The sequence below is a fragment of the Pelecanus crispus genome, chromosome 2 (assembly GCF_030463565.1).
Source record: "Pelecanus crispus isolate bPelCri1 chromosome 2, bPelCri1.pri, whole genome shotgun sequence".
Taxonomy (NCBI): domain Eukaryota; kingdom Metazoa; phylum Chordata; class Aves; order Pelecaniformes; family Pelecanidae; genus Pelecanus; species Pelecanus crispus.
The window spans coordinates 138558453-138570186 of NC_134644.1; the positions used below are offsets into that span (position 1 = coordinate 138558453).

At 39.8% G+C, this 11734-nt stretch overlaps 1 protein-coding gene across 14 annotated transcripts in view; it reads right to left on the minus strand.

Moving 5' to 3' along the window:
* The window catches only part of EYA1 (EYA transcriptional coactivator and phosphatase 1), an 84056-nt gene extending 72912 nt beyond the window's left edge, over positions 1-11144 (minus strand). For 5 of the 14 annotated variants that reach the window (XM_075728144.1, XM_075728142.1, XM_075728146.1 and 2 more), the window contains exons 1-2: positions 11101-11144; positions 9551-9678 (exon numbers count right to left, since the gene is read on the minus strand). In XM_075728144.1, coding sequence (XP_075584259.1) covers positions 9551-9674 — 124 coding nt within the window. In that variant the 5' untranslated portion in view covers positions 9675-9678; positions 11101-11144. Of the gene's footprint in view, positions 1-5067; positions 5083-7685; positions 7758-9550; positions 9679-11100 lie in introns of those variants that run through there. The other 9 variants (XM_075728137.1, XM_075728136.1, XM_075728135.1 and 6 more) reach the window with 4 other exon arrangements.
* Between the last annotated feature and the right edge of the window lie 590 nt (positions 11145-11734).

Below are 11734 nucleotides of genomic sequence, written 5' to 3' on the forward strand. Positions count from 1 at the left end.
CCTAAAAATATTTCAAGAGGATGAAAGCTTGCTATACAAAGAAATAAACTGAGAAGTAACAGTCATGGTTTTACCAGTTGGAAATATTCACCACATGGATTCTCACTGCAAAGGAAAGTCTCTCATTTGCCCAATACAAAAGCTGACCTGCAACAGAGCATGTTTCCCCCCAGAATCATGGGGAAAGAAGGGATTTCCTAAGGTTACAAGTCTGTCACTTTATCACAGTAGCGTGTCAGTAATCCATGTCTATCATGAGCGATGTATGGAGCTGTCCAAGGAAGCCAGGCTTTGGAACAGCACGGATCTGGCCCTGCCGCGTGCTCCTCAAGCATGCTCTGGATTTCAGCCCTCCACATTTTCCATGACAATTAACATTTCTGCAACGTGTCCTAAGCTTTCACAGGATGACACTGGGCAATCAGTGGGAATATTGCCACATTTACAGAGAACGCGCTGCAAGCTTGCCAGTAACTTCCAACAGCATGCTCAGTCGTGGCAGAGACCACAGAAAGCAAAACGGAAGAGTTTCCATTTCTGCTGTTCCTTTAGCAAAACAGACTTTTACAGAGGTGCAGAATTATCAGACTTGCATTATAGAGACAGACTGTGATTTAGCAATATACTACTAAGTTTCATCAGTCATGTAGTAAACCAGATTAACAACAAGAAGTCCAAGAAGAAATCTAATGTATTCCTGCTCTGCTGCAAAAATTCAACATTTGGAATTACTGATATAGATTTGATTTATATACCAAGGAGCTTAAGAAGCTATGTCAACAGAGAGACATTTTTCTTCCTTATTTTTCTTTTCTAGTCATTTATGAGATTCTAAAAACAAGATTTAAAAACAAACTGTGTAAGAAAACAATGCAGCAGAATAATAGAAAAAATAGGAGTATCAGATAATAACACATGCTAGCTCTGAGAAAAAAAGCACATTCTGAGATAGCATAACTGCTGATCTAACATTGATTGTCAAGATATTTCTTCTTAAGACACTCAGATATAGTAAATGCAATGTGCCCTGTTTCGTCAGCCATATTACGAAAGGTGGTTAATAATGGCTACATGGCAGTTTTTGAACTCCACCAAAAGAGATAACTTCAGACCAGAACCCACAAGTTCATGTGGTTCTTTGGCCAATTAACAACTTTCTGAATTCACAGCTTGTCACGTGGTCACTGGCATACTTAGCAGTAAAGAGTACTATGTGGAATGAGATGCTAGCTGTTTTAAATATGGATTTAGAGACCTAACATTTGGCCATTCCTAACACAAACATCATATGAATACATCATAAAGATCGCACCTTCAAGCATGCAAAAAGTAGGGTTTTTAAACATCTTTTTTAAATTACTTGATTATCGAAAATACTTGTAAGGCTTGCTCTATGGAACTAGTCTTTGGTAACAGCTATGCCACTTACATTAAACCAGAATAGAAATACCGTAAACATGGCTGAGTTATTAAATCAGTTTTAATTTTTCAGTTTTAAGACTGAATTAATACTGTAATGTTATAGTCCTTGTATTATACAAATAAGTGGGCAAAATGAAACAATTCCTGGCTGACAGCTGTCAATGTTCACAGGGCACAAAGAGTCTCAACAAAGTAAGTGAGGCTGTTAGTTCGTTTATACACATACATATAAATACAATCTCTAGCCTCATTTTGTTCTGTCTCAAGGTGACATCTTCAAATAATGTTAGGAGCTAAACACTACCTTGATGCAAATTTTCATGACAGATACTGCCTTGCCATATCGTATTTTATGTACCCACTACTACTGATACACAGTTTTCCTTGATACCATCCTCCTTCTGTACCCACTAGACGCCCACAGCTCACCTGAAAGCGCAAAGAAAATTATTTGTCATTAACAACAGGACAAAAACTCTACCTTGAATCTCTAAGCTGATGATATTTTCTATTATTTTATTCAAACTCTCAACTGTTTTGTACTGAAAAATCTTGCAATTATAAACAGGTTACTAAAGATTACAGGTTACTTATAAACAGGTTACTCAATTATACTAATTCCTATCCAGGGCATTACTCTCTCTTTTTATCACAGACTATCAAATCATCAGCTCCTGATCATGAAGCCTGATAAACTTTCTTGCTCTTGCTTCTCAAAGCAGAGGACTCTTCCTGAATCTCATTTGTCTGGAAATTACCAGAAGGTAATTACTACAAGGTAATTTCCAGCCGAAATTTATGTTCAGCTTTCAAAGAAAGTCCCTGCTCAAAGCAGCACATTCTAGTTCAAGCCCCGGCTGTTTCCTGCTCTCCCCTCCTCTGATGCGAGAAGGCTTCAAAACTTCTGCAGTATCCCGGCTGCAGCTAACACCTAGCCTTCACTGCATGCAAGGTTCCCCCACAATCTTCATCTTCCTCTGAAGTTACGCATTACAACTGAAAGAGCCTTAATGTCATTGTAACCTGCTCAGCTAGAAGTAAAACCCTTAAATTTACAAAGAAACGGCATCACCACTACAGTGCAAAATCAGAAAGAAAATTCAAAACCATCTAGGTGGAGACAAGTTTTGGTAGCATTTGTAGCTGCCAATCAAGATTTAACCTGGGTATTTGACTGAGAAGTAGTGTCATAGGTTAGAATAGTCTCATTCACTGCAGTTAGAAGATGAGAATATCTGAGTCAAACTAATGTTCTTACCCCTTCACACTCACTTGTCAATTTATACCGTATGATTGTATCTCTCCTGTCCAAACGGAGGCAGCATATATCCAGAAACAATCCTTTTAAAGGTGTTATGGCCGATTTCCCTTTTTTTTTTTTTTCTTGCCTTAAATCATTGATTGGGACTCTGACCAAGGCAACTCCCCTACACATGTGTAACAGTTTGCACCATGTCCGTGTAAAGTATCTGTACTCTTTAACCAAAGCCAGACAGAACAACCACACAGCGTCACAGCCCCAGGCATTAATGAAAAAAAAAACCCCAATGTTGTCTTCAGCTACCTTCTGGGAACACGGAGGGCTTCAAGTGAACAGAGAGCATGATGGAAATAATATCCTCTACTTTTGGCCAGGGTCTGAACTCCAAGACTGCCAGACTTAAAGCCAAATTCACCTGGAGAAAGAGGGATAGCGCCGGCTTGTGCTCCCCTCCACCCAGCAGCAGCAGCAAACTCCCCAGCTTGTCTCATCAAACCACATGGCACAGGTACTTCACTCTCTGACCAGGAGTCAGATGACATGGCTAACCCTGAAGTATAACCAAGTTTCATGCTTTTTTATCTACCTGTGATAAGAAAAAACCCCTCAGAAGTCTCCAAGATGCAAATGGAAGTGCTAAATCACCTGAAGGGTCACAAGTCTCTGAATTTGCTAAAGCTCTTCAAACATCACCCTGTTGTCTATTAAGGTGTGATCTTAAACTAGATTTAGATGTCCTACTCCTGTTCCCTGGAGCTTCTGCTGGTGTACACCAAATTTCCTTCTCTTCTGTATTACTGGCCAGGCGTATGATATTCCTATCTTACGCTGTGCAATCACGCGATTGCACACATGCAGATCATGCTTAACAGGCAGGTCCCACTGGAGAGGCGCTGCACCTCGCGTGGTGTGTTGCAGTTACAGTTTTTGGTGAAGTAGCGAATATCTTCAGAGGTTCTTGACATCCTGCAGCCTGTGCAAAGCCACTGTGCCAGCAGGGCTCTGGGACCCTCAGGCATGCTCAGAGGGTGCTCTCACACCACCACGCTCCATCCACAGTCTGGCATGGCACATGCTGCGAAAACGTTTATGAGAAGCTTGCAAAAATAGGTTACATTAAAATAATGGTGCTTCCGAGATGTTCCATTCTTTTTTTTTTTTTTTTTTTAAGTCCTTTGTCATTTGGAGTATTTTCTTTCCCTCAGATGTCTGTGGGAGCCAGTATTGCAATTGACTTTCCACTTAAACGAGATCCTTTCTTTCAGGAAAATGTTATGGGGGAAAACAAAATGGTGAAGCTTTCACAACCAGATGCACGTACATACAGAAAATACAATAAATACATAAATATTTATTAGCTAGTCTCCTCCTCAAGACCTTGCAACAGGAATTGCTGGACTGAGCCAACAGAGGAGCAAACAAGTTATTTCACTGGCCAAAAACCTATGAAAGAGGAATAATAGAGCATTATGCTGCATGTGCTCAGAACAGACGGAAGGACTCTTAGGGAAGCAGGAAAATAAAAGCACAGATAAGACAAAGAGTCTGGAAGGAAGCCAATGTAATACAGCAAGAAGAAAAAGGTGAAAAGCAGGGAAGAAAAGCTAGTCCAAGTCAGCCCCCTGCCCTCACATAAATGGGCAGAGTGATGAGTATCTGGTTTTTATCCTCCAGAAGTGGCGGCAGGTCTAAGACCAGATTACTAGCCCCTACAGATCCCCAGGCTGCTTTTGCCAGTCTGGGGCCTGGGACCACCGCAGTCTTTGCCTCTGGCCACACAACTGCCCTCTTGTGCTCTTCTGAGGCTGCATAAAGAAGTTAGCATCGGTAGTTCTCGATAGTAACACCTTACTGAAATGCAAAGATTAGATTCACCTTTACCAGGCTATTAATTCAGGATACCTGAATACGGAGGTATCCCTGCATCAGTTACAAGTTTCATACCATGAAGCTTTTCATCACAAACACAAGTCTAGAAACTTCAGCATACATAATTGGCAGAAATGACCAATTAAAAGATACCAAAACCCAAACATCTCCCAAAGGAGGATCATTTTGTCTGATTGCCATCACCTACCACAACTTAGCAACCCAAAGTACACAAAATTCTGAATTACTATTAAAAATTATTCATAACTTATACAAAATTAAAAATTATTCACTGACAACATGCAGGCTTGATTGCAATACTGAAAGACTGAGTGCTACAAAGTATTGTTACAATTACAACAAAACCTCAACATATCATTTACTTACAAAAAATCTTTACCGTGTGCCATAACAATGATCAGCTCATACTGTCTCTAGGTAGTTCAACATCTTACTCCACCATTACTTCACAAAATACTGAAAACAATTTTTTCTCCATTCTGTAATATCGCAACTCAACAGCAAACATACTGTACAGCGCTGCCTTTTGAAACCCTGAAGATGGATTTACGTTCACCAGACTTAAAACAACCTTTCTAATGGCCACCCATCAGATAGTCAGGTAGTGGGGAGCTTTGAATGCCTTTGTGTGGGATCTCATTCTCATGTTGCAGCAGGTACTTAAAGAGCAAGAACCTTTTTTTTCCAAAGGAATTTTGATGTCCAACTCTCTTTGAAGCCTCCCTTCCTATGTATCTTTGAAAATCTGATCTTCAATTTGTTATCTATTTTCCCTTCCCACTTGATAGGAAAATGCCTTCTCTTCTTCCTTCTGAACACTCAAAAATCAGGGCAGAAGCGGCTCCATACTCGTAACGTGAATGAAGTGTAGTTGTTTGGAAAACCACGTCTCCTTCTTCCAATCTTCATCTATTCTTTTCCATTCCAGTTGCATAAAACATCATCACGATGGGCCACGGGCTTCTGTTTGTCACTCTGTGTAATCCATCAGAACTGATTTACATTCTTTAGATAAAAGTAGGGATCACTGTAGGCAGAAACTGCATGCAGTTGTCCGCTATGGAAAAAAGCTTTGCTACTCCTTTCAAATTTATTGATTACTTGCAGCCTTTCCCCTCTAAAGTATATCTACTGAAGTGTTGTTGGAATAGCCACTAGCTGTCTGATAAAACTTAATGAATGGCAATTTTATTAGCTTCTGTTGTTATTGTTTCTTTAACTCCTTCAGTATCAACCCACCACAGCAATTTGCTGACAAAGGAAGATTAGAGATAAGGCATGACTATGAACGTTTTGATCCCTACTTCGCTTCTCTTTTCTTTTTTTTTTTTTTTGGTAACAGATTTTCTGAGGCAAGTCGTACAGGGCCAAATTTTTAATGGTGTCCAGTGTCATCTACTCCCTACAACAGAGGATATTTTGTGGAAAAACACTTAAAGAGATCACAGAAAACGCAAATACTCCGGTATTTCGATCATCAGCACCATCTTGGCATGCCAGAACTGATTTTTCTGAGTGTCTTTAGCCAGATACTTTAGTGTTACTCCTCTGCATTTGATCCTGCAAAATTTCTGACTGGTCAGGGTCTATAATTCCCTTGTTACTTCCCCATCACTGGTTTGAAGACCATGCTGCTTGGCCCAGAGAAAGGAAGAAAAAACACAAACACCAGCAAAGTAATTACTTCTTATTAGCTATGATTTTTTTTTCATCAAGTTGTTAAGGAAATGCTACTTTTCCCCTCACCACACATATATCCAGAGCTCTGAAGACTGTCGCATGATCTGCAACAAACTTAAAATAGTGTTTGTTCTACAGAAATCACTATGCTTTAGAAGAATCCCGTAGAGGAATTGCTATGTGAGACAAGAAGTAGTAAATCTGACTTGTTTAAAAATGTTTAGTTAGAAGGAAATAAATAGCAGTCACCCAAAACCCCCTGAATTTCTTCAGCTGCAGTCCTCAGCCAGCACTACCTGGTCAATTCTGCACTACAGTGATTCTGCTCTACTGAAGTGAAACTAAGCACACAAAGAGTTATTATCACAAAGCTGCACGCAGAGATTAAACTCAATCACACAACTAAATCCCCATTCAGTGCTTTGAAAATTTACCACTAAGTGTGAAGCTAAAAATACTAGCTAATAACAGTGAGCTATCTTCCAACCACATCCTCTTGTAGAACAACATCAATAAGAGACAAGGCTGAAAATGTGCCTTAGAGGAATTAATGAACATTTGTTTGAAACGGGGCCATTTCACTTTGGGACAGGTTTTTTTTTTTTCTTTTCTTCTTTTTTTCCCCCCCCCCCCCCTCCTCCTCATTTAGTGAACATATCCTGCACTTCAGGGTATGGAAACTTGCCTACATCACACCCATAGTCAAATCAAATTTAACATATCTTTACAAGATATTTATGACATGCAAATACCTGGAGGTCATTTCTCATTCACATGAAGGTCCCTTATGCCAGAAAAGGAGGGCTCTTTCATGTTCGTCAGAATGAGCGTGTAGTAGATTAGACGTTGGTTTTATACATTATATTTAACATATGAAGCTTCAGCAACCCACATCTCCACTCCACGTGCAACAAGCAAGCAAACCACACTGCAGCATTTTAAGAAAGGTGTTTGGCAAGCCCTTACGACTGCATCCTTACAATCTGCCACTTGTGTCTCAGCAGGATTCTGCTTCAAGAATCTCAGAAGAAATAATTTTACTTCACCTTTCATTAAAAAAAAAAAAAAGACACCCTTGCTTCATTCAATTTTCTCTTAAGCCTGGTTAGCAGCTCAAGGAAACCAAACCCAACATTTTCTCAAGATAAAACAGATTAACAGCAAAAAATCCACCTTCAGATTCTTAGGCATCTATCTGCTTCGCTCACAAATTTTGTCTCTTGTCACACATCTAATTCAGAAATAAATTATTCAATTATGTTTCTTTCAGAAACTTTTCCTTATTTGTCACTTAAGAGCAATCAGAGACAGGAATTTTCCATTTAGAAAGTTTAGATCAGAATCACCAAGCACAAGCTATTTCTCAGGACGCTTTCTGGACAACATCTGAAAACGCATGCTGAGTGCCCACGCCTGTGGCACCCACCGCAGCCACCCAAACCTGCGGGGGTCTGTGTGCTAGGGCTTAGCAACCAGTCTGCAGTGCTGAGGAGGGTCATGTCACCTGAGGGAAAATTGCAAACAAAAGAAAACTGTTTGGCTTCATCTCAGAAGGTAAACGTGTATTGCAAGTTATAGCTTTCTGGGTAGAATTCACACAAAATGAGTAAGCCTGAACTTTAAAATTCTAATGTCAGATAAATAAGTTACTGTGATTTAATTTACTTTCTTCGATAAACTCTGATACCTACCTAGAAGTTGGGATATTATTTCCAAAACTATTTGCTACCTGAGGTCACTGCATGAATAGATACAATATATAGCTAATTCCCTGACAAAGTAATATTAAGCACCCCATTTTTCAGAGTGCATGCCTGCACACAACAACTACTTAGAACAAAAACTTGAGCCAGATGGTGAGTGTCTTTCAGTGTTTCAAAGAACACTCCCTATTTTTGTGCTACTAAAGAACCTTCAAGTTACATGGAAGGTACAAAAGCTGGCAAAGTTTACAGCAAAGGCTTTTGTGAGCAAGAGGAATTTTAATTTGAAAGGGTCAACCAATTTCATCCTGTACCAATAACCAGTAAATACTCAATAATATGATATAAAAATATAATTATGAACTTCGGCATTAAAAAGGAGGAAGACTCATCTGTGGACATGAAGTGTTTTTCTGCTTAAACTACATTAACACATTAAGAACTTCATTTATTCTGTAAAAAGCTACTTTTTTTTTTTAAAATGCCTTAAAATTTGATTGCAGCAATACTTTTACAGCGATAGCAAAAAGTAAATTATACACAACTCTGGCACAAACGCCTGTTAATCTGATAACGCATAAACCCTCCCCACTACAGAGGACTCCAATTAGAACGAATAACAGAGATGTTTGGGGAATTGAGGGGGACGACATCTGTTTGATTGACATGTGCCTTTCCTGGAAGAATGTAATGCATGTCCATAATCCTAAACAGTCTGACAGCACTAATGTGACCCAGTTCTTAGGGAAAAAAAAGGCGTATCTTTGCTACAACAGTTGTTTAGCTATACATTTATATTGAAAAGTATTATCTGAAGATGTGTGGTTCTATTTTCTAGTAACGTATTAAAATCTCTGTCCACGCAGCTAGCCAAACATCATATACGATTTTTCCTACTATTGCCACAGAAACGTTACAAGGAAGAGTATTTTTCGCCGCTTATTATATAAAACCTTCTGTGTTTCATTATATCTCCTTACTGGCAAAGCTGTTAGCTTGTTCTGCTGTTAGTATTCTACTGAGAACAAACATAACATCAACTGGCTGACTGCTGCTTGAAAAATAGGTATCAGTTTACCCCATTGAATTACTACACCTGTTTGAATTTTGGCCACTTCATCAGAGCAGCAAGCTAGCCTGAGGAAATTTCAACACTCAGTTTTATTAGCCTACTTGACAAAAATTTCATAGCCTTAGGAGCTTGCAAAAAGTGAGAACATAAAGAAATACTGAAATAGTGAAAAAGACAGAAAGATTGCCTTTCATAGTACAACAATGGTAAACACCTCCTTTCTTCTCATCACTAAACTGGCTTTTCAGGGGGGTTGGATTTTTTTTTTTTTTTTAAGCTCTACACATACTACCTGCTCAAATTCCATGAAAGGAACATAAACTTGGAATGAAAACTATTGCTGAAACTTGGTAATAGTAACTACTGACAAACACTGAATATCGGCTCTATACACTGTATTACATAAACACGTAATACCTAAAATAGTAAAACATTTTCTCTCTGTGGCTTACAGACTGCAAGAACACCAATGCAACAAGGAGTAAAAACAAACTATGAAACACTAAAAAAATGGTGGCTCACCTTCTGTGCCATTGGGTGTCATGGAATTATTATTTATATGGGAGTTATCAAGTTTTGGACCACTGGGGGATTCACTACTACCACTTAGTCGGCTATGTGGGCTGGCTAGATCCTGCATTTCCATAGACCTGAAAACAAGATGCAACTAGTTTTAGTGACATATTCAACATGGATTACAGAGGAATTACTTGTATGAGACGCAGCCTGCTGTTAATCAACATCCCGAAAACACTTAGGAAAGAATGAACAGCTTATCTCAACTTGAACTTTGCTGGTGCAAAACTAATTTTGTAGCCCCGCACACATGACTGACCAGCTACTGTAATTATTTTTGCAGCTTCTAACAGAATAAAATTTAGATACAAAGCGCTATACTTTAAACATTCATGTCACCTTGTATTTTTAAGATACATACAAAGACAGAATCACCAATATACAAAGACATATATTCTCTTAACAACAAATTAACACTCTGCTTTTTCAGGATTTACCACTCAGTGGCAATATAATGGGCCTCCAAACCAAATAAAACACTTGAAGCAATTGTGGAAACCTATCATCTACTGACAGGGAATGAGATATTCCTGATGTATGTGTTTACTCTGGCAAACTACTTAATTGTTCCTCTGTTTCCGTTGAAACAAATGCAGCATTAAAACATTATTATGTCTGCTCATTTGTTTGCTTTGTGGATTACATAAAGTGTGCCCAATTGAAAAGGGATATGACCAACATACAGTGAATCCATATAGGCGTTAGTCTGCCTTAGCACTCTGCCGTGTCTCAGCAGCTGTCACTTAGTCAAAATAAGGAGAGAGCAATTCCGATTCAGAGCAAAAATTAAACGTTTATACAGCACTCAAGCAGCTGAATATTTCCAATTTGCGTTTTTAATAGCCTTATATAAAAAGGCCAACAGCCATCACCACCATGACATATTCCTTGGTGGATGTTGGGGAAGTTTATGATTGAAGTGCCCCATCCTTCCGTTTCTTTATACTTAAAACTTTTGATAATGTTATTTGATGTACTCAGTCTAAGTAATTGCTCCCAATAGAAATTTCATAGGTTACTGTGCCTCCAAGGCATTTGAACCAGTAATTTTTCAGTTTAAAAGAAACGCTTAGGCTCTTTTAAAGACTATTAAAGTTATATAAAAAATTCCTCCCACAGTAATGGTATAAATATCCTTAAGCATTAAGTGTCATTTCAGCTGTGAAGTTTTCACATTTTAACTGAGATTTTATCACAAGTTCTGAACACAAACCCTTCACTTTACATTTCATTACCTAAACCAATCTACACATAAAAAAGGATGATACCGCGATGAGTTTGAAAAGCCAGTATCTAACATAAAGTCAAACAATTTACTGAAAAAGTCTACATGCTCGTGGTTTACAGACTTGGTTGCACGCACGTAAAAGCAACGCTCCAGCACTTATTCCCCTGCTTAATGTGGAAAACAAGAACAAATATTTACTTATCAACTGAAGTTGAAAAAATTAATAAAAGGCTTGCAGAAAAATCGCAATTTTCAATCAAATCCTTACCTGCAGCTTGAGGAAACAGCAACATCTGAACTGGTTTGGGACTTCTGCACCTGTAAGCCAGGGAAACAAACAGAAGCCTCTATTACTCTGCTTTACTACGAGGCCTTAATTTAAAGAAAGGGTATCACCGCGGACGACAATTCTGTCCTTTAAACCCAAATGGAGAGGAGGAGGGCGCGGTGCCCGTGAAAGGCATATTGTCTTTAAATCGAAGGCTCAACTGTTGTTTCCTCGGCAGGTCTCTCTCCCTCCTCCCCGCGCCGGGGGACGGCGGCCAAGTGACGGGATAGTGATTCATCAGGGGCCCGTGACAGCTGCAGAGGGGCTCACTCCTCCCACGGCACGGCACGGCACGGCACGGCTGCGCACCCCTGCGAAGGTAACCCCGCCGTGCCACCCCCACCCCGCCAAGGGCAACGGGAGCCGCGGGGCCACTCCAGCCCCGAGCCCCCCAGCATCCTCCACCCCGCTCGTCGCCGGCCGCGTTATCGCTCCCTCCCATCCCCTTAACTCTTGACAGCTTCTTGCCCTCATCACGTTGGTTTTCCTCTTCCTCCGCTCTCCGCCATCCTTCCTCCGCGCCTGGCCAGCGGGGAACCCACAAGTCAGCTCACCCTAAAGGCGAGGGATGAAG